The sequence below is a fragment of the Conger conger genome, chromosome 19, assembly GCF_963514075.1.
Source record: "Conger conger chromosome 19, fConCon1.1, whole genome shotgun sequence".
Taxonomy (NCBI): domain Eukaryota; kingdom Metazoa; phylum Chordata; class Actinopteri; order Anguilliformes; family Congridae; genus Conger; species Conger conger.
The window spans coordinates 14,890,205-14,913,225 of NC_083778.1; the positions used below are offsets into that span (position 1 = coordinate 14,890,205).

A 23,021-nucleotide genomic window follows, 5' to 3' on the forward strand; every position below is an offset into this window, starting at 1 on the left:
TGCGATTTCTGGATGCTCAGGCACGAGGCTCGCTTTAAGCAGAGGATGCTGGAGCTGACGGACACCAACAACACAGCCTACCTGTTCCTCTCTGCTGCCAACCGCTGGCTGGAGGTCAGAACGGTAAGGCAATTGTCGTACCTCCCAGAACGTACCCCGGGTTAAACCACCGTACAAATACTGGTCATTTTATTTCGCACATTTGCAGCAACGCCCTCATAATTCCACCCCCCTTAGTCATCTCATCTGCATGTCTTCGTATTTGTAAAAGAAACAGATTAACCTTGGTGAGCAAATCCAGAAGCAGAAACGGCACTGCTGTGGTTCGCTAAGTGAAAACAGAAGTCAGAAGCACCTGTATTAGGTCGCTAAACCCTAATACAGTGGACAGCAGTACTGTTGGTGTTCCCCAAATGCAAAGACAGAAGTCAGGATTAGCTACCCTGCTAAAATAAACAGCTCAAGCTAGGTTTTGAAACAGCTGGTACCTGGGTTGACCAACTCCAGACCAGCTCCATACTCAACATGGTTTGACCTGCTCAAGCTATGTTTTGGAACAGCCGGTTAGCCGGTAATTTCAAGCAGGTCAAAGCCGGATTTCACACCAGGGTAAACATGAACACAGAGATAAGCAGGGCGGCTGGCAATTCGCTAAGTGCTAAAAAAGAAAAAAAGACAAAAGAAAAAAGGGAGGTCAACAATACCGATAGCACGCAAGTGTTAACTGAATGCTCCAACTCTCTCTCTCAGGACTACTTGGGCGCTGTGATCGTGTTGACGGCGGCCATTTCCTTCTTCTGGTACGGGGACCCTGACTACAAACCCCGCGCCGCCCACGTGGGCCTGGGCCTGACGTACGCCCTCACGGTGAGTTCCTCCGTCACCTCCCCCCCCCTACACGCCCCGAGGGGCGGCAAAACCTTCCCGAGGGATCCTTAAGAGACTGCAGTCTGCCGCCGTCCGGGCGGAGCGGAGGGACCTCTTCAGACCGCGAGATGTCCGGGCGGAAAAGTTGCGACGCCACTGCGTTACAGGACATTCGCTTAAGCTTAAGAGATGGAAAGTCCAGGCGTCAGAAAGTAAAAGTCCTGCCACGTGTTTTTTTTCTCCACCCATTTGTTCACTCATCAGTTCTACCTCCTTTCTGCTGAACTGAGCCGATTAGGAAATCCAGGTGACTGGACCAAAATAGTGGGGAAGACTTTTACTCTCGGAACCTGGACTTTCAGCCAAGGCAGCACAACCCGAGGGGCCTAACAGAAGTCAGAAGTGCGTCGGGCGTCTGCGAAACACGAACACGACGGGCAGCGGTACTCCTGGTGTTCGCTAAGCGCTAACGGCCGCCGGCTCGCGAGAGAGCGTCAGCCGCCAAGCCCCGTCACGGCAGCAAGTGACACAGAAGTGAGCAGAAACACACAGAAGTGAGCAGAAACACACAGAAGTGAGCAGAAACGGCGCGGTGACCGTAGCCAAACTGGAGGGAGAAGAAAGGCCAAAGACAAACAAAGTGACCGACCACACAGGACTGTGAACGTGGCGAGTGTGGAGCGGCCCGATGTCGGACGGGCACGCAAGCCGAGAGTCAGAACCGGCCGGCCCGGCGGGGTGCGTCACGGGGGCCGGCCTTCACCTGAACGCCGTTTTAGGCGCGTGTGTGCGAAGTCCAGGGGGAAGCCGGCCAGTTATTAACGGGACGTTACTGAGAAACCGACTGAGTCGGTTTCTCAGTCAGTTGAAAACGAGGGCCCCAACCTGGCCGATAATGCCACGGATCAAAGCAAAAAAAAACTTGAGGAAAAGTTCTCAAGTGCTTGCTTGGCTAAAATGATTCGGTTTGCTTTCAGTTGAATGGACCGTTACACGCACTGGTCATTATACAATGCATGATAACATTCGAGTGTTTACCAAAATGTTATCCTCACCAGCTCAAAGACATGCATTGGCAAGAGCCGGTTGTGGTAATTACTGGATTTCTTTCCAGAATAAAGGCTGTTTCATACTTCTGCGTAGTTTGCGTTGTGTGCGCCACACAAACGGGCAGAGCATTTACACTTTTGCAGAATGTTGCACGGATTGCACAAGCCACAATATCACATCTATACTATAGAGTATTTTTAATATTTATTGATAAAGTATGCTAGTATCATCATGCACCTTAGCCACTACTCGACCAGGCTGCCTGCATCTTCCCTGTGCTTTCGTCTGCTCCAGGTGACAAACTACCTGAACTGGGTGGTGAGGAACCTGGCGGACCTGGAGGTCCAGATGGCCGCCGTGAAGAAGGTCAACAGCTTCCTGAGCACAGAGTCAGAGAACTACGAGGGCTCCATGGGTAAGGAGAGAAGTCTTCAGGTCTCCGGAATGTTCTCTCACTCCAAGAGAAAAAAAAAAGTTAAAAAAAGGTTTTACAGAGAGAGCCTATTAATCCATCTGCTTTTTGTGCACCGTTTATAGAGAGGGACTGGTCAGCCTGACATAGGGGTTTGTGATTTCCAAATGTGAATTGTTATCTTGCAGTGTGGATGCTTTGTCGTTTTCCATCCAAAGCAGGGGGAGTTTATGTGGACTGTTGCCATGGCGGCAGGATAAGAGAGAGAGGCAGCTCTGAGGTTGTAAACACATGCCGTTGGGCGGAGGGTGGGGGCTGAAACCCAGGGTCCCTGCACAGCAGGAGCGATGGCCGCTCGTGCCTGGGCGTTTACCGCCATCGGACGGCCCATCCTCCCCGTGACGCAGTGGAAAAGTACAGCCGATAACGGCGGGAATTCCACGGCGGCGTGGAACGTGCGCTTAAACTCGTCTTCCGCTGATGTTTCTCCCCGCCTCTGGCCTGAAACGAATGTAACCTGTATGTCTCTGTATTTTGCTTTATGGTTCATGCATTTCAGTTCATGCATTTGTTGACAGCTAACTGGTAAATAGTAAATGGTTGGCATTTATATAGCGCCTTTATCCAAAGCGCTGTACAATTGATGCTTCTCATTCACCCATTCATGCACACACTCACACACCAACGGCGATTGGCTGCCATGCAAGGCCCCGACCAGCTCGTCAGGAGCATTTGGGGGTTAGGTGTCTTGCTCAGGGACACTTCGACACAGCCCGGGCGGGGGATCGAACCAGCAACCCTCCGACTGCCAGACGACTGCTCTTACTGCCTGTGCCATGTCGCTTTATGAATATGGATGACCCTACTGAATGTGGAATGTAGAAGCAGCAACAACCATCACACCAATGAGGAGGCACCTGCCAGTGACTCAAAATCTTGTAAAGCTAATTGTTTTTTAAGGGATACACAATGAAAAAAACAAATTAAACAAAAACTGATTGGCGCTCCTCTTAAGAAAGCAACGGGTGCAGAGAAGTGATTTTGGCCTGAATGTACTATCCACAGGCCAACAAACATAAACTAATGAATCACAATGAATCATGCAGTTTTATCACGCTGTGCTTCTTCAAAGCCAGTGGGTGATTAATGTCCACAGCTTCCTGCTCTGGAATGAGAAGGTTGCATTGCGGGCAGATCTTTTCATATCCACATCTTTTTGTTTGGGATCTGAATACTCTTCTATGCTTTACTGAGTTTGTCCGGTGTTTTGGAACCTATGAAATACCGATGAAAAAGACGCAGGAAAGTATTTGAATCCAAAACAATGACACACTTCACCCAGGGGTCTCCTCGGGGCAGAAAGCTGGCAGGGAGATCCACAGCACAGCACTCTCAGGAGGGACGAGGGCCAGATAACTTTAAAAACGTTCCTCTCTGCTGAAGGGCCCCGCAGGGGGAGAGGCTGAGGCGTGATTGGCAGATTTAGCGCATGGAGTGAAGTGTGACTGATGTCCCTATTCTGTAATGTTGGCAGTAAAATACTGTGTTTACAGTAAAATACAGTATAGTACTGTATTCACCATTTAGCATTCATAAAGTACTGTGTGATGTAATTCGCTCTGTGTGGCCCCCCGGTTGTTGACTGTGTGATGACGATTGTCGCTTGGCCCTTCAGATGCGTCCCAGGTACCTGAGGACTGGCCCCAGCAAGGGGAGATAAAGATCCAGGACCTGAGCGTGAGGTACGACCCCATGTTGAAGCCTGTACTGAAGCACGTCAATGCCTACATCAACCCCGGACAGAAGGTAGGCCGTGCCCCTCGTCCCTGCATACGCTACTGTATGTCACGTGACACACCTGGACCGCAGACTGTTTTAAACAACAGAATTAATGCAGTATTCAAAATACAACCCTTTCCAAGACAGGTTTATGGTGACGTCTGAAGAGAGAAATTCACCTCAACTGCTGCCAGTGTGCAGCACCCGCCGAGGTGATGAATGGCGGCCATTTTGCGCCAAACGCTATACAACTCAAGTAGTGAAGGGAGGGGATTCGAGATTAAAAGCCGCTGATCTCAGTCTTCCTGAATTCTCTGCCCTCCCCGGCCTGCCTGATCTTTCCAGATCTTTCCCTGGCTCCTCTGGGCCGGGCGTTACAACAGCTGAGGGTCCTCATGCTGTTCCCAGCGGCCTCGTTCAGAGCGATGTCAGGTTGTGTATCAAACTGTCAGACGCGTAGGGAACGCTGTCTCTCTCCCTTTATCTCTTTTCTTTCTTCCTATCTCTCTCTCTCTCTCTCTCTCTCTAGGTGGGCATCTGCGGACGCACAGGCAGCGGGAAGTCCTCCCTCTCTCTGGCCTTCTTCAACATGGTGGACATGTTTGAAGGTTGGTGTCCACGAGTTGATTCGCAGTGCGCGGGTGGGCCCCAGAGCCCTCAACGCAGATACGCAGATCCAAGAGGAACCCCTGGGTGGTCTGGAGGCGCCGCCACCGCTGAAGACGAACAACTCCGGTAGCTGGTTGACCAGTTCAGCCAGCTCCATACTCAACATAATTTCACACTGCTGCTCGCACCGTGATGAACATGAGCACAGCCTCCGCCTAGCCGGCAGCCATTTTGAAGGGCAAACATATTTCTGCGACTGCCGCGTAATGGCAGCACGACCCACGAGCTCATGCGGTCTGGTTGCTCGGACGCATTTCTCAGAGAGAAGTACGGCTCGTACTTAAAAAGTTGTATATTTTCGGCTGGTTTGATAAAGCAATGTGTACAATCGCCCCCGTTATCGTCGAGGCCGGCCTGGCCAGCTTCCTTTGTTTGAGTAACGTCGTTTACAGGAGCTGTCACGTACGGCCATTTGTCTCGGAAGTTAAACAGCGAGATTTCAGCGAGACCGGAGAGAGGAAGTGAGGGGCAATTTTCATTTAGCTCTGCCACTTTGTGCCCAAACACTGCAGCCAGGTTGAGTGGTACACTGTGAGACACAGCTCATCTGGTTTTGTTTCAAAAGTCCACCATAGTGGAGGGATTCCATTACTTTGTCCAGCTAGGAAGTTACTTACAGTACTGTGCACCCTAGACTTTATTTTTTTTGGAAAATATTCATTTTCCAAAAGTTTTTATTTTACATTTTAATTTTAAAAAGTAAAATATTACTGTAAGCAATTGACTACTTTTTACATAAAAAACTTGATCAAGGCTGTCTGAGATCAGAAGCAAGGAGCCAACCAAAGTCTGCAGAAGAACTGTGGCAAGTTCTCCAACATGCTTGGAACAACCTCCCTGCTGATAGTCTTAGCCAACGCTGTCCTGCAGTTCTATATCTCGGGGAAGTGATGCAGTTTTAACACCGAAGGGTGGTCACAAAATGTTTTGATTTGATTCAGTTTTTAACTATTCTGCCAAATTACTCAAATGTAATGTTAAATGTATAATACGTTTACATAGGACCTTTCATTGAATTATTTTTGAAAGAATCTTATCTGTACAGAATGTTATACAGGTGCCTAAGACTTTTTCACAGTACTGTATGTCCCCCAAGCATCCTTACAGTTTGATGGTTTTCAAGCACTACCCAAATTGTCATCTCTTTGTCCACGGTCCACTTGGGTGAAACTTAACCAAAGCCAAACTTGGAAGATATGCCCCTCAATGTTTTAAACAAAAGCTCTGCTCTTTGTAACATATTCCCCAAAGAAAGTTGTATGACTTGTGGCACATTTCCCACAAGACAAACGCTTCCTTATAAAGTCAAAAGCTGAGATTTATGGGGCTGTGGATTTGTTCCAGCGTTCTCGCCAAAGGCAGTCCTGCGGCAAATGTCTTTGTGGTTAGACAAAGCCCATTCTCTGATGGCATTTTTCCTGGAAAAAGAACAAGAGCGCAAAGGAACATTTGTGGTTTGTTCGTTGCTTGGGTAAAACTCCCATAGAGAGGAGTTGGAGGAGCACCTTTCATGTGCAGCATTAGCACGCATTCCAGTTTGAATAAGACTTGGGAGCAATAGTAGATCAAAGCCTATAACCCGATATATAGTCAAAAGTATTGAGAAAAATCTAGGGAAGTTATACTCTGCTTGTAAAATACCTCTGTCAGACCACACTTAGTATCGTGTGCAGTTCTGGGGACCGTACTACAAGAAAGAAAAACTTGCTGGAAAAGGTTTTAAGAAGGGCAACCAAAGTGATTCCTGATATAAAAGATAAAAGCATCTGCAAGCTCAGTAAAAGGAGATTTAGAGTTTTAAGTTCATAAAAGGGATTAATAAACTGAACTACAGGAGATTCTTCAGATTAAGTTCTACTCGCAGAACAAGGGGGCTTAAATTTAAAAAAGGATAACTTCCACACAGACACGAGGAGGGGAGTGGAGGCAGAATCTGGGGGTTTTCAAGGCCAGGCTTGATATGGCGCCAGATACCAGGTAGCATTGCTGAGCTGAATGGCCTGTTCTGGTCATCATGCTGTGTTATGTCCCACCAGGAGAGATCATCATCGACGGCATCGACATCTGCAAGCTGCCCCTGCAGACACTGCGCTCCCGCCTCTCCATCATCCTGCAGGACCCCATCCTGTTCAGCGGAACCATCCGGTAAACCCGGACGGAGTTAATTCATTTGAAATCCATTTTTTTTTTGCGCATTTCCCGGCGTTCGTCAAGACGAGTTATGACATTTGCGGAAAGCCGCAATGCCCGGTTGCGTTGCGGGTGCCTAGGACGTCTCGCGGCTCGCATATGGCCGTGTTACGCTGGCTTTATGGCGTGTCGTTAAAAAGGGACGCACTGCTGAATAAACACACAGACGGGCCCCTGGAGGACAGGGTGTATGTTTCGAACAAAGAGAGCCCCAGATATGTAACACAAACAGACAAGGCCTCGAGCAATAAACAGAACATTTTCTCAGGGGAAAGTGATTAACGGCCCTGGATTACGCAGTTTTAACCCTTTGAAGAGCAGGGTTTTCCCAAGAAGAAGAATTCTAAGTCAGTGTTTTCTCAAACTCCATTGCTTTCAATTGCCAGTTGTAATTGTTAACTGGACATTCTAATGCTGATGTAAGAACATTCTAATCACATATATGTACACTCTTATGCAATAAGCAGTGCCTTCCTCTTATAAGGAATATTCCGAAACGGTTCCTTTTGTTCAAACCAATAATTCTCATGCTCCATCAAACCAATAATTATCATGCTCCAGCGGGCGGCGCAACCAAAACCTGAAGCTCTCAACCTGCTTCACTCACTGAGAAGTGCAATATATCACGGCTCCTTCCGTAAAATATTCCCAAAAATGGACACTTGTTTAAACTCGCGTGCTCTGTTCTGTCAGATGTCCGCCTCTGTTCTGCGAGGAATAAAAAATATGAGGAGAAGAGGAGCGGAGGTGACATTAAGCGCTTGGATCTCCCTGACTGCGGTCCTGTGGTCCCGCAGGTTCAACCTGGACCCGGAGCGCACGTGTACGGACGAGGGCCTGTGGGAGGCGCTAGAGATCGCCCAGCTGAAGAACATGGTCAAGGGTCTGCACGGAGGACTGGGTAAGGCTTCCTCTCTCTCTCGCGCCGTCGCAAAGCTCCCCCTAGAGCCCAAACCCTCCCCCCAGACTGTGGGGACAAGGGTGTAATTATGGGGGGGAATATACCCCAATATTTCAAAACAGGCCAAATCACCGCCCCCCCCAATAATATTTAATATGATGACAAATTTCATGAAATAAAGATGGGATTTTCATGACGCGATTGGGATATCCTCATCACTAATCTGAAGTATTCTTCCCCAGAAATGATCATTTCAGAGCTGCTCTCTTTAAAAAAATGTCTTCCTAGTGGGCATGCCACCTGGATTTCAACCGCCTGAAAATTCAAACTAAAGTTTCACCCTTGGCTGTGGACCGGAAACTCACAGAGGGTCACAGAGTCTGCTAGACTGTGTGGTTACCCTTCAATCTGATTTGTCTGATTTAGGCCTTGGAAACAAGGCGTGTGGAGTCTAACTTTACATTGTTACATTACAGTCATTTCACCGACGCTTTTATTCAAAGGGACTTACAGTCGATTGGACTAAGCTGTCGGGCCCTGCTCAAGGGCCCAACAGTTGCACAGATCTGATTGATGGCTGCACTGGGGCTTAAGTCACCAGCCTTCCAGGTCCCCGTGGGTTTCATGTCCCTGTGAGGGGCTGCTGTTGTACCCTCAAGCTGAACTGCTGCAGTAAAAATATCCAGCTGCACAGATGGATTGTATGTAAAGAATGTAATCTGTGTAACTGGCTCTGGACAAAGGCCTGTACTCCATGCCACAGTGTACATGCCAAATGAGTCCCTGGCGGACGGTAATATCGGTGCCAGCGCTACTTGGCTGTAGCTAGGGGTAATAAAATATGGATAGGACAACTGGTATCATTTTTATTTTTTATTTTGATTTCGGCGTCTCCCACCCGGATTTGGAATGTGCCGATCGGCAACTATGTCCAAGCTCGCTGGTATACGCCCCCCTCCTGCCAGACCTGGAGAGAGAAGTCGCAGTTCTCCTCTGAAACTCACGCTGCCAGCCAGCAGCTTATTTTTAGACCACGGCCACCAGCCCTGCACGTAAAGGGCGGGGGCGGAGGAGACCCAATATGTGCGTAGAATAAGCCATGGGCACCAGGATGGCCGACAGGGGTTGCTCGAGCAATGAACACTGGTATGACTGAATCCTTCCCATATATCTCTTGGGCAACGAGAAGCCAACTGCGCACCACCCCAGCAGGGCTGCCAGCCACAGTCAGCACAGGACAGATTCAGCTCACTCATGGTGCTCACGCATGTACCGTAAACAATGCTTTTACCAAGTGAGATACCCAACAGCTACATCATCACTTTATACACACACACACACACACACACACACACACACCGCACACACACACACACACACACACACACACACACAAGGTCCCGTTGCCGCAGGTTACCTCGCGTTCGTCCTCTACAGAGGGAATGAGGTCGTGCAGGTGGGCGTATCTCTCCACGCGTGTGTGCAGGTCGGGCATTGGCTGTTGCCTGACCCGGGGTCCAATGTCTCCCTCTGCACTGACGACGAATCGAAAAGCCAAGCTGTTCGGAAACGGCGTTTTTATATGAAACGGAGTTTTGTATTAAAAGTGTGACTTGTGTTGCCGAGCAGACGCGGCGGTGACGGAGGGCGGGGAGAACTTCAGCGTGGGCCAGCGGCAGCTCTTCTGCCTCGCCCGAGCCTTCGTCCGCAAGAGCAGCATCCTCATCATGGACGAGGCCACGGCCTCCATCGACATGGCGACGGTGAGTCAGCGCGACAGTCCCGCGCGTCCCAGATCAGACGGAGGAACAATAGCGCGCCGGCGGTACTGCCGGGTAGCGCTTCGAGAGCACAGCCGAGAGGTTGCGGGTTTGATTCCCAGTGTCACCGCCACTGTGTTCACGACCACCCTACTGAACTGCTGTACAGCTCAGATCAGGGTTAATGACATAATCGTTTTGAATTCACATAATTCTCAACGCTTTTCTGAGCTTGCCTGGTGTACTTGGAACCAACCGAATACTTCCAAAAACAGGTTGGCTCAACTGCGCCAACCAAGGCAAGATCAAATCGAGCACAGAAACGTACTTGAATCCAAATCAAATGAAATAATTGACCCGGGTTTGGTATGAATGCATGTGGTGGAGTGAGCTGCCACTGAAACAGGCTTGTGTGGGTCTGTCTGTCATTCCCCTTACAGGAGAACATTCTGCAGAAGGTCGTCATGACGGCGTTTGCGGATCGCACCGTCGTCACCATCGCCGTAAGTCACGCGTCTTTGCGGCCCGTCCGCTGAAACTCCCAACAGTTTTCAACTGACACGACAGTCAGTTTCTGAGGCTTGATTTCATACAGCGAAAAGACACGGAGATAGAAACCTGTGCGCCTGCCAAATTTCTGCCTTTTTCAGGCTACCCTGTTCCTTTGCCTCTGCTACTGCTGCCACTACAACTCAAATCTACTTTCACCTCCTTAAATCAAATCTATTTTCTCTGCTTCCTGTCTTATTTAATCATTCCCTGTTCCTTCCACTCACGAGTTCACTGCTTGTGAAAGTCATCTCCCACATTTCTCCCAGGGGAATAATTCACAGAGCACAAACGCAAGCTAGTCACAGCAAGTTTAAGGTCCTGAGGGACATACTGTATCCTACTGTCAGAATTTAGAAAGCTTGCTGTAGTGTCCACTTTCAGACAGGTCCGGCAGCTGAAACCAAGTCATCTAAGTGCTTTCAGTAATGTTGTAGTTTAGGTCCTCTTTAGCTACAACTACTGAAAGCTCACTCAAATAGTCACTCAAGTTAAATCATAAGCACCGTCAAGTGACAGTTGGGGCGCAGCTAGGAATTCTGGGCCACATTTAACCCCGCTCGCAGCGGCCCTGGGTGACAGTCACGCATAGTGTGAGAACATCAGCTTAAAGGGAAAGCCCTACAGCCTGCCCTTATGAAATGGGAGCACAGTAAAAATGCATGACGCAGAAAATATAGATTAAATTCTGCCAGTACACTGCAGTCCCCCCGCAACACGTGGACATTGTACAAATTACTGTCACGTTCAGAGACTAGAAAACTTTTTTTTTTTTTTTTGCTATATTTTCAAATAAGTCAAATCAGTATAAAGACCTGTACCAAGGAATTAAACGTTTTTGGGAGGGGGAAAATAACTTAAAATGACAATAATACTTGACAAATTACCTGACTCCTTGTTTACAACCCCCTCCTCCTCCCAGCATAGCCTTTCTTGCTTTGCCACTCTGCAGCTCTGTACTGGACTATCGTCTTCCTCCTCCTCCTCTTCCTCCTTTCTCTCCCGTGCAGCACCTGGTGTCCTCTATCGTGAAGGCGGAGCAGGTGTTAGTGTTCTCCTCGGGGATATTAGTGGAGTGTGACAGTGCAGCCAGCCTGCTAGCTCAGGAGGACAGCGTCTTCGCCGTCTTAGTGAGGACCAACAAGTAGCTCCGGCCCGTGGGCCCTGACGGCCCCTCCAGTCTGGCCCCCGGGTTGGTACTGCGAGAATGTGTGTGTGTGTTTGTGTGTGCGTGTGTGTATGTGTCCCCTTATTGGGGTGCTCTGTGACTGTGTGCGTGTGTGTGTTTGTGTGTGTGTGCGTGCGTGCGTGCGTGTGTGCGTATGTGTGTGTGCGTGTGTGTATGTGTGTGTGTGTGTGTGCCTGTGTTTGTGCGTGTGTGTATGTGCCCCCTTATTGGGGTGCTCTGTGACTGTGTGTGTGTGTGTGCGTGTGTGTATTTGTGTGTGTGCCTGTGTTCGTGCGTGTGTATAAGACGTTTTAAGTGTCTCTGATATATCCAAGTGTCCTGTGAGCTGGGCAGTGTAGGACAAGAACATTGGCTTTTTACTGCCCTAACACTGGAATATTTCCACTTTGCTTTGTGTGTGTGTATGTGCCTGTGCTTGCGTATGTGTGCCTGTGTTTGTGCGAGTGTGTTCATGTGTGTGTGCCTGTGCTTGTGTGTGTGTGTGTGTGTGTGTGTGTGTGTGTGCCTGTGCTTGTGTGTGTGTGTTTGGGTGTGTGTGCATGCATGTGTGTGCCTGTGTTTGTGCGTGCGTGTGTGTGCGTGCCTCTGTTCGTGCGTGTGTGTATGTGTGTGCCTGTGTTCGTCTGTGTATGTGTGTGCCTGTGCTTGCGTGTGTGTGTGCCTGCATGGGGTGCCTATGTTTGTGCGTGTGTGTATGTGTGTGCCTGTGTTCGTGCGTGTGTGTATTTGCATGCGTGTGTGTATGTGTGTGTGCCTGTGTTCGTGCGTGTGTGTATGTGCGTGTGTGTGTGTATGTGCCTCTGTGTGTTCGTGCGTGTGTGTGTGTGTGTATGTGCCTCTGTGTGTGTGTGTGTGTGCCTGTGTTCGTGCGTGTGTTTATGTGCGTGTGTGTGTGTGTATGTGCATCTGTGTGTGTGTGTGTGTGTGTGTGTGTGTGTGCCTATGTTCGTGCGTGTGTGTATGTGCGTGTGTGTGTGTATGTGCCTCTGTGTGTGTGTGTGTGTGTGTGCCTGTGTTTGTTTGTGTGTGTGTGCGCTGCAGCATCGAGTCCACACCATCCTGACTGCTGACCTGGTGATTGTGATGAAGCGTGGGAACATCCTGGAGTACGACAGGCCAGAGACCCTGCTGGAGCAGGAGGACGGCATGTTCGCCTCCTTCGTCAGGGCCGACATGTAGACGCGCCCGGAGCGGCTCTGTCTGCGCCCACCACAAAGGAAAGCAACACCACCCGGGAACGCAATTTTTAAAAACAACTCCTAAGAGACACTGACTGAGCCACCAATCCAGTGAAGGAACACAGATGTTTTATATTAAAAGTATTACTTTAAAATAAGTCTTTCTTTTTTTTTTGTTTATCATGTCTATTTTACCATTACTGTTATGTGCCAGCTACATTGCCTATAATAAATCCAATGTAATAAGCAAGTATCGACGGAGACTGAGACAGTTGCTGAATTTGTTGGAACTGTACGTACACAGACCTGGAAAGTGTCTGTTTATCTGTCTGGCTAATGTGTACAGCTCAGTGTAATCACAACGGACAGAGTGTGTGCACGTAATGTGGTCCCTGGAGATCATGGCAAGTGCCACTGTCTGCTTAATGGCCGTCGGGAAGCTAAATACGCCAGGCGATGCCATTTTCCCTCCTTTAGCCAAGAGTCGGACTAATGGGAAGGCCCTGCCCTTCAGACCGCAGTTAAGACTCTCGTGACTATCTGCACATATCTGATTTTAATCAGTTACGAAACATTTATTTCCCAGGAGCGCAGATGGGATGACTTTGCACCAGAGTGCTTTCCCTTCCGTACTTCAGACGTCACCCTCTTCCTGTTGCACGTGCGCGCCGTTTTCCTTGCGCGACGTGTCTGAACCGACAGGGCCGCAGCGTGTGAACTGTCAAGACGAAAACAGACAAAAATCAGAAATAAATAAAGTTCAAAACGTCGGCCAGATGGCCTACGTGACGGTCGAAACATCGTCTCCGAGCTGCAGGGGTTTTCATAAACTTTCGACTCGACACAACCTCTGAGGGAATCGCAGGGTAACCCGCCGTGCACTTACAGCGCCCAAATATAGCGCACCGTAGCCCGACACATCAACACGCTGTGTACCAGTCCTGCGCTAAACTGTGCAGTCTTTGTGCCAAGAAGCATAGCACTTTAAAGCATTTACCTTTCATAGTCAAAGATAAGACAAAAATTTAAGAGAGAAAAATAAGTCTAACAGAGGGCGACTGAACGGTTACCCTCCCATGGTCCCACTTTTAGGAAAGGCTGTTATTTCTCCAAATGTCTTGACAGCTCTATGGATCTCTAGCTGAGCGCTGGGCAGCGGCGTAGCCTACAAGGGCGGGTTCAGAGGGAAGGGCAGCTGTCACGTTTCTGCATCCCCCCCCCCCAAAAAAATGAAAAACAAAACTTCATGAGCAGGTTTTCTTTTTCTCCGATCCGTCGCGGATGAAGAAAGCCAGCTTGACTCGTGTGGAAGCCTGACCTCTTCTCTGTGTACGCCTCATGAGTCAGACGGACCTCTTTCATATATCGCGTTTGGATTTTTGCCTTTATAAGGTCGCGAATCCACAGGTTGGGCGCTATCCACCTCTGGAGCGAGCCGTCTGTTTATGGACGAGGGGCATCGCCACCGAGCCGCAGAATGTCCTGGTCTGCCCTCCCTCTGGAGAAACGTCCAATTGTCAAAGGCCAGGGAGAGCACTCCAAGATCAGTCTCGCGTCAAACACAAAAGGACCTTGGGACTAATTTTGCTTGCTTTGCCAAGACAATGTGGACAACCTGTGGGACTGGCTACTGCTGGTAGAGAATATCCTAATAATAGAAACGATGTCCTCTTAATACCACCGGTGTCGTAGCCTACGACACCACCTACTAAATTATAGTGTCCATTGGAATTTTGTTAACCGTCCACTGAAATATGTTCTTTTTTTTGTCGTTTTCTTTTAATTCTCACATCCATAGAATTGCTATGGCAAAACTATGCAAACTCCGCAGGCAAATGCAAAAATGTTATATCGTGGCAATAACTGTGGAATAAAACCGCAACTGAAAACAGAATTGTTGAAATGACTCCCGCCCGTCGTTGACTCAGTTGATAACTGGTTAACTGGCTTTAATTGGGATGAGGATGGCAGTTCGCTTTGCGTTGACTCTGGAGACGGTTACACCTTCACCACGCGTGTGTGTGTGTACTCTTTCAAATGTACTCAATGCAGCAGAACACCCACAAACTCAGCATTGTTCCAGCGCAAGAGCACAGAACATGAACAACCAAACTGCCACTTTAGTTGGGTTATTTTGTTTTCCAAAAATTTGAACTGTATGTGTCTTACCTGTAAATATGTAATTACTCTGTGACCTTTTTGAACAAATCATTTATCTGAACAATATAGGCTTGTGTGCCTTCTTTTTACACTTCATAATAAAATTGCTGTGGATGAATATTCCTGGTTTAAATGTATGCGGTAATTCTTCCTGAAATAAAATGTTTTAAGTTGCCCTTTATGCATATGACGTTTCCTTTCTCTGACTCTAAATTTTGTAATGGTCTCCCCACTCAGTGACCACTGTATTAGCTATTTATTCAACCTATTTCTTTGACTTATTGGTCTTCTGCTGCTGCTTAAGAGGTTTGAAGTGTTGTGTGTTCAGAGATGCTCTTCTGCATACCACTGTTGTAATGTGTGGTTATTTGCATTACTGTCACCTTCTCCTCTGACCTCTCATTAACAAGGTGTTTTTGCCCGCAGAACTGCTGCTCACTGGATGTTTTTCCCCCCGGACCATTCTCTGCAAACTCTAGAGACTGTTATTATTGAAAATCCCAGGAGATCAGCAGTTTCTGAGATATTCAAATCACATTTCTTCCCCATTCTGACATTCGGTGTGGACAAAAACAGCTGAACCTCTTGACCATGTCTGCATGCTTTTATACATTTAGCTGCTGCCACATGATTGACTGATTAGATACTTGCAAAAACAACCTGGTGTAAAGGTTACCTCATAAATTGCTCACTGAGTGTAGAATCATGGGGTTTAAAGCTGAATCGGACAGCAGTGCAAAACCATTCAAATGCTATGGAATGCTTTCAAAAGCATGCTGCTGTTACCATGCAACGGCATATAGCCTTTTTTCAGAATTAGCAGGGGAAGACGGCTGATATCCGTCAGCCACTTGAAGCACCCGCTGGCTTTTTCCCCCCGATTTTTCGTGCGTAAATCTCAAGACAACAGAAGTACTAGGGCCCAATCGTTTGCTCACAAACGCCACCTGCTGAGCAAAAATTGTATATTATGACTTGCCATTACAGTTATAGATGAATCAGCCTGATTTTATACCCTTGACAAAGAATGGAAAAAATAAATAAATAAATAAATAAATAAATAAATAAAAACGAACACAAGAGATTGACTTAGAAAGATTCCTAAATGCAGGTATGCCTTACACTAGAAATAGGCTAGTATTCTCCAATTAAAGTTGAAAAGAATCCTGAAATGTGTTGCCCGCAATTCACATAAAAAGACTTGAGTTAAGGGTTGAGTTAAATGTGCGATTCAAAGATTAATTTAACGGAGCATTCCACGCAGAGAACTGATATTTCATAAGTCTAAAGTATCCCGCCCATGGCCTGGAGCCTACGTCAAAAGAACTGGAGGGCAGTCGGGACCATTTCACTGACTCTTCGGCTGCCTCAAACTTTTTTGAAAGCGCACCCTGCGGAGTTCATTTAGGGAATGGAGGTTATGGATAGGTATCTTTGTGTGGATATTCTTTTGTATATGCCAGTCATGCGGCTATCCAACTGATGCAAAGCAGCAATGAAAAGCATGAAATGATCTTGAATTATTTTGGCAAATATCCGTTTCATATTTCAGCCGTTTTTCGCACTGGATGCATTCTGCTTTTTAAAAAATGAAGTTACAGGCTCGTTTCGGCTATATGAGTTGACTAAAACCATCGATATGGTAAACTGAGTTCTTGAAGTACATTATTTTGTATTGGTTAGCGGTTAAAATACTTTGCGCAAAAGATGCTGGCGAGGAAGAGCATCATCCCCGAAGAGTTTGGGCTCCCGGGACTCGCATCTCGCATGCCGCGGAAGCCCGTTTTCAGGGACAGGGTTAACAAAGCCCGCTTTATTGCCAAAAACGGCTCCTGTAACTTGGCGCATAAGAACATCCGCGAGCAGGGACGGTTTCTGCAAGACGTCTTCACCACGCTGGTTGATCTGAAATGGCGCTTCACGCTGGTGATATTCACCATGACGTTCCTGTGCAGCTGGCTACTCTTCGGGATGGGGTGGTGGCTGGTGGCGTTCGCGCACGGGGACATGGACTCCAACCGCTCAAGAAGCGAGCAGTGGTGTGTCACTAATGTCAAGTGAGTATATATTTTTGTAAAATAAAAATGTCGTTAAAAAAAATAAAATGGTCTGCGCTTTCAGGTTTTCTGCATTAAAAACTGTAACTGTAAATTTAATTTATGGCTCATGGCCTACAAGAGAAAATAAAAGATAAAAGTTGGAAGATAAAAAAGTTGCGCACTTTTCCTTACGCAGCTTTGTTGGGACGGGGTTGCCAACCCTGCAAATCGGCTACCTTTACTAAACGAAATTAAGCTGTAATACGAATCGTGTGGACAATTATACTTGTGAATACATGGATACGAAGCAATCCTATGATACCGAAGTTCAAAGCGGTTTTGTAAACCCTATGCATAAGAGCGCCCGGCAAATTGTCTCAATGTAAACTTTAATGAAAGATAGATATTTGATCGATATTTGTGGCAAATTAGTGGGTCTTTAGTTTGCAAATAGAACACTTCATGTGCACAAGATTTTAACACAATATTTGATATTATCTGTAATAATATTTGATATTTATTGTATTTATTGCCTACCTGCAGTAAGCTTAATGTGTGGGCTTTTTGTCACAAAATGGCCGCCTGCATCACCCAGGTGGATGCAGCATATTTTTTTCACTGGCAAGTGCTTGAGACTGTGACAATATCCATTTTCTTTTTATTACACTAGAGATGCCAGTGACTTTTTGCCTCCAGACCTCTGTGCCATTTCCTATTTCCACAAACCCACAAATGTCCCTAACGCACCCACTGAAAAAGGCTGAATGATGGGGAGTGAGTAAAGGTGGTTAAGCAGCCCCAACCCATCAAACACCAGTCAATTTCAGCTGCAAAGGCAATGAAACACTCAGGACTGCTAACACACTGGTGTCAACAAGGAACAACAATAGTTTTATTGGTGCGTGCACTTATGCCATCTTGTAGGTGTAGGCAGGGCTTAGAAGGGAGGAGGAGACTGTTTTTGATGTAAACACAAGGCAGAAATAAGGAAAGAATATTTAAAGACATAGTATGTCTTATTTAATGTCCATTTTAAAAAAAAATGTCAACAAAAAAATGCACTTATGATGACTATATGTTTAGAACAACACTTCATGCGTATTTTACAAATTATGGATGTGATGCTTTAACTTGTGGAAGAACCTATGCACTTGTAAGTCACTTTGGATTAAAAGCTAAATGACAAAAATGTAAATGTAATGTAACAAGCTGAAATAGATGACTAGCACCCACTGGTACCAATGTGTGCAAGGCAGTGCCTGCTAATATTATTCTGCATTTGACTGAGCTTGCCTGGTGCACTGGAACAAATTAAATGATCCAAAAAGTCAAAACCCCACCCAACTGCTCCTCCTTGTAGGCACAAATGCACCAGGCAAGATCAATAGAGCACAGAAAACACTGCAGAAAACTGAAAAGTATGTAATAAGACTTAAAATCTTATTTTTATTACTTTTTTGCAAAATGAGACAAAAAAACTGTGAGAAAAGTTCGACTAATTTCAAGATTTGCCAAAGGGGTGAGGACATTGCACTTGTCACAGAAATATTTTCTACTTGACAATAAAACAATAAAATCTCAAGTCTTATCCAAGACTAAACGCTTGTTCGACAGCCATCTTTTGCGCTGAAGTATTTGAACCCAACACAAATCCTCTCCTCTCCCCTGGTCTGACCTCTGCCCCCTGACCTCCCGCAGGTCGTTCAGCTCGGCCTTCCTGTTCTCCATCGAGGTGCAGGTGACCATCGGCTTCGGCGGGCGCATGATCACGGAGCAGTGCCCGGCGGCCATCGGCGTGCTGATCCTGCAGAACATCGTGGGGCTGATCATCAACGCCATCATGCTGGGCTGCATCTTCATGAAGACGGCGCAGTCGCACCGGCGGGCCGAGACGCTCATCTTCAGCCGGCACGCCGTCATCGCCGTGCGCAACAACCGCCTCTGCTTCATGTTCCGCGTGGGCGACCTGCGCAAGAGCATGATCATCGGCGCGGCCGTGCGCCTGCAGGTGGTGCGCAAGACCACCACGCCCGAGGGCGAGGTCATCCCCATCCACCAGATCGACATCCACACGGAGAGCACCGTCACCAGCAACAGCATCTTCCTGCTGGCGCCGCTCATCATCTGCCACCCCATCGACCGCGACAGCCCCCTCTACGACCTCTCCGCCATGGAGCTGCAGTGCAGCGACCTGGAGGTCATCGTCATCCTGGAGGGCGTGGTGGAGACCACCGGCATCACCACGCAGGCCCGCACCTCCTACGTCACCGAGGAGATCCAGTGGGGCCACCGCTTCGTGCCCATCGTCACCGAGGAGGAAGGGGTGTACTCGGTGGACTACTCCAAGTTCGGGAACACGGTGCGCGCCACCACGCCGCGGTGCAGCGCGCGGGAGCTGGACGAGAAGCCCTCCATCCTCATCCAGACGCTGCAGAAGAGCGAGCTGTCGCACCAGAACTCGCTGCGCAAGAGGAACTCCATGCGCCGCAACAACTCGGTGCGGAAGGGCGGCGGCTCCATGCGCAGGAACAACTCGGCGCTGCTGGTGCCCAAGGTGCAGTTCCTCACGCCCGACGGCAGCCAGAACATGGCCGTCACGTGACAGCGGGCCTGGAGGCCGCTGCTGGCCCTCTGCTGCCTGGCCACCGCCGGGGCTCCCCGCTGTCCCTGGGCCCTTCTGGAGCTTTCCCTCCTGCTCTTCCCCCTTCTCGTTCCTCTGTATTAACGCCTGGCAGAGCTACTGAGACGTGTTAGTTTTGTTTTTTTTTGTTTTGTTTTTTACCGCTCCCTCGGTCAGGCCCTAGGTTGCTCGCTTGGTGCCGTCGTGGCAAACGACCAAAAGAGGAGCCCCGTCCTAGCCCAGCGGAGGATGGGCTCCCCCTCTATAGCCAGGCTCCTCCAGATATTTCCTCAACCTAGGGTGTTTTTTTTTTTGTACCTCCCTTCGCTCACTTTTTGAGGGATCAAGCCTGGCTTTTTGCCCAATTCTCCCTCTCCGTTTCCTCTGTACAGTGTCTTTGGGACAGAGTATAGAAATATAATTGAATTCACTGAGGGCTTCAGGGCTTAAAGAGAAGTTTTGGAACAAAAAACGCTGCAACCCCATGACGGTCCCTTTGCGGTCAGGGGTGGTGAGGCTTGGTCCCAGGTGGCCGAGGGTGGCCTTGGGTTCTGCTGGCTACGGTTTCCATCTTGGCTCAAAAAGCGCAACTCTCTCCAGCACAGGGAATGGATACGGCCTGAGGATGTAATTATCAGTCCTCCTTACACATTAGTTACTCTTGGTACGGAGGAGAAACGGTGTGTCTGTTTTATGTTTATCATTCACAATACTATTAACCCATTGGTATTACTTGTAAGGAGTCAAAATATACAAACTATAAAAATGTAACATGATATAGAAATAATATTAATCTAAATAGGCAATGTTAAGTCTGTATTTAATTGTAAGCTGTTTATTGCATATCTCTGAATGTTTTTGTGTAGCTTATAATATATATATACACATTAAAGTCACAAGTTAAATTAAAACTATCATGTAATGTTAATAATGTGTCAAAAAAAATCTTTAAATAAGAACCAAACAGTTTTGCCAAAATATACATGGCACAGAAAAAACTTGAACCGACTGGATAATATTGTACAAACCTTTGCAATAATTATTATCATTTGAAAGAAATGTACAGTTTTTGATTGTTTGCGATCCTTGAAAGTGTCTCTGACAACGAAGCTATAATAATATTATAAAAATTATAATATAAAATAGAAAAATATTTATACGAAATGCTTCACATAATTATCCATGTTGTTACATCCTTTTACATTATAAAATGTTTTACTTTCACAGTTTCCCGCAAACACTTGTAAGTCTCATGTCATGAAAAAGAAATATAACAAATACATTTGTACTTTATGCGTGTATCAGTATAATCAAGTGTCAGAAATTTGTGTAAATTACTAAACTATGAGTACGTAGTCCATCTTAAGCTTTTTTTTTTTTTTTCATCATTCTCGTGCAAGTGCCCAAGCTCTCCGAGTTTCCCATGACCCATGGATGAACTGAACCGCAGGGAGAGCAGCTGCTCCTCGTTAAAAGGGACACAAGGAGAAGCGTCAAAGCGCAGCGACTGCTTCTGTGCGTCTCCTGCGGTGGGAAAAACCCAAAGGCGTCTGCAAAACTGGCACGAGAATAAAGAAGGAAACTACGGCTGATAATTTCCTTGTAAAAGGCGAGCGATCTTAATTTTGTATTTAGTCGTGGAAGTTGAAGTGCACCGCCGAATGTTCTGTCGATGTGACTTTCGTCCCAACTCCGTATAAATGACACCTGACCTGCGCTTGCCGTTTCGGGGTTTTGGTCTGTGTTTTTTTGCTGTTTTTACTCTTTCCGCACAGCGTCTTTGTGACGGTTTTCTGTAAATAGCACGATGCGAATAAAATTGATTTGATTCAACCTCGAGAGCCTGTTGTAATCATGCTTTGTGCTTCAGGGTCCTTAACACAAGGTGTCACCCTTATAGCAACGATAAAATCTTTGCGGTGAATGTAAAAATAACAGCAATACTTTGGGCCACGTCATACATTCAATGTTTTTGCCGCATTTCGTTTTTATAACTGCTTGCTAAATTGTTTGGACTTGCAATGGAACTGTCTTGATAAATGTGTCTGCTGTGCCTAAAAAAAACAGTTTTACCAGAACTATATCTAAAAGGATACAGTAATGCCGCAGTAATGATGTCATGGAGATAGGCCTGCTGCAAGTTTCAAACAATGGCCTTAGATGGCTGTGGCACACACACACACACACACACACACAGACACACACTCTCTCTAACCTGCTTGGCTAAAGACCATGGTGTACATCCAAGAGACACACTCGTTTATAATCTGGTGGGTGACGTCACCTCCTATGCAGGGAGGAAATCCCCAGACCCTTGAGGCTATTAATGAACCTTTATTTATTCAGGTAAATCCCATTGAGATATACACTCAGTGAGCAGTCTTATTAGGTATTTATGAGACTTATTGGTCTACTGCTGCTGCAGACGATCCACTACAGAGGTTTGACGTTTGGTTATTTGCATTACTGTCACCTTCCTGGCAGCTTTGACCAGTCTGGCCCTTCTCCTCTGACCTCTCTCATTAACAACGCGTTTTTGCCCCCAGAACTGCTGCTCACAGGTTTGCTCAGTTTCTGAGATACTCAAACCACTCTGTCTGGCACCAACAATCATTCCAGAGTCAAAGTCACTGAGGTCACATTTATTCCCCCTTCTGATATTTGGTCTGAAAAACAGCTGAACCTCTTGACCACATCTGCACGCTTTTACACATTTAGTCACTGTCACATGATTGGCTCATTAAATATTTGCATTAACAGACTGGTGTACAGGCCTACCTAACAAATTTGTCACTGAGTGTAGATCTCATTTTCAAGGGAGACCTGAAGTATATGATCATGTGAATACACACCCATGGGAACAGCACACTCCTTTCACACCAACAACTGTACAGGGCCATTGCCATGGTGATCACTGAACTGACAAAATCCCAGTGTTCCACTAGGAGGTGCAACCCACCCTTCACCCTTCACTGGGGTTCGCAAGCTTCTGTGGGAATGCCAATCTCTGGTCTCATGAACCCACCCCACTGACAATACGACACCTCGCCCATTTTCGAAAGAACTGTCATCAAGTAAGATCATCAAAGGGCAATATCTAGCATGGGATATTAATATTACGACTTTCAAGTCAGGCCCATTTACGTGGAGACCATATGCGGAGTGCAGCCTACCCGACATTTCCTCAACACTGACAGTGGCGTACGTGTTTTCACAAACGGGAACTTCTGCTCACTTTGAAAAAGAAGATCCCCCTGCATACCCACAATGCATTGCACAGACAGCTGCGAGCGCTGGCTGGCTTAAACATGGCAATCGAAAATAGAAACTGCCAGTGGTCACACCCAGCTCCTGCAGTCACACCACCTGAAGCGATCTGCATTAACATAACAACAGCTCTGCAAACACGCCTGAAGTCACAAAAAATACACTGCTTTCAAAGAATTTACACGTGGCATTACGGTGCTCCGGGGGACCTTTTAAACAGACTTTTAAACTGGCTAATTGTGGTCAGTAATTAGTACAAAAGCACCAGGTTAAAAGCAGCAGCTGGTGGCTGGTAACTACCAGCCACCAGCTGGTGCTTTTAACCTGGTGCTTTTTTACTAATTACTGAGTCAGTACCTGGCACAAAACAGAATTCTGTGACATTTTGTGT

General features: G+C 47.2%; 2 protein-coding genes across 13 annotated transcripts in view; both read left to right on the top strand.

Annotated features, from left to right (window-relative positions):
* abcc9 (ATP-binding cassette, sub-family C (CFTR/MRP), member 9) overlaps window positions 1–14,885 on the top strand; it is a 42,510-nt gene extending 27,625 nt beyond the window's left edge. For 7 of the 12 annotated variants that reach the window (XM_061228951.1, XM_061228954.1, XM_061228956.1 and 4 more), the window contains 11 exons: window positions 21–123; window positions 751–867; window positions 2,212–2,332; window positions 4,005–4,135; window positions 4,638–4,716; window positions 6,814–6,922; window positions 7,765–7,868; window positions 9,498–9,631; window positions 10,069–10,131; window positions 11,188–11,369; window positions 12,408–12,547. In XM_061228951.1, coding sequence (XP_061084935.1) covers window positions 21–123; window positions 751–867; window positions 2,212–2,332; window positions 4,005–4,135; window positions 4,638–4,716; window positions 6,814–6,922; window positions 7,765–7,868; window positions 9,498–9,631; window positions 10,069–10,131; window positions 11,188–11,325 — 1,099 coding nt within the window. In that variant the 3' untranslated portion in view covers window positions 11,326–11,369; window positions 12,408–12,547. The other 5 variants (XM_061228952.1, XM_061228958.1, XM_061228961.1 and 2 more) reach the window with 4 other exon arrangements.
* A 1,174-nt stretch (window positions 14,886–16,059) lies between these two features.
* kcnj8 (potassium inwardly rectifying channel subfamily J member 8) lies at window positions 16,060–21,196 on the top strand. The gene is made up of 2 exons (XM_061229347.1): window positions 16,060–16,761; window positions 18,442–21,196. The coding sequence occupies exons 1-2, from the start codon at window positions 16,412–16,414 to the stop codon at window positions 19,343–19,345; spliced, it is 1,254 nt and encodes a 417-aa protein (XP_061085331.1). The 5' UTR covers window positions 16,060–16,411; the 3' UTR covers window positions 19,346–21,196.
* Window positions 21,197–23,021: the final 1,825 nt, after the last annotated feature.

What these genes read in the sequence shown, in the direction of transcription:
- kcnj8 (XM_061229347.1), top strand. Translation starts at nt 16,412, where the DNA reads ATGCTGGCGAGGAAGAGCATCATCCCCGAAGAGTTTGGGCTCCCGGGA. An exon ending in TGGTGTGTCACTAATGTCAA is followed by an intron (nt 16,762 to 18,441) that starts GTGAGTATATAT and finishes GACCTCCCGCAG; the next exon opens with GTCGTTCAGCTCGGCCTTCC.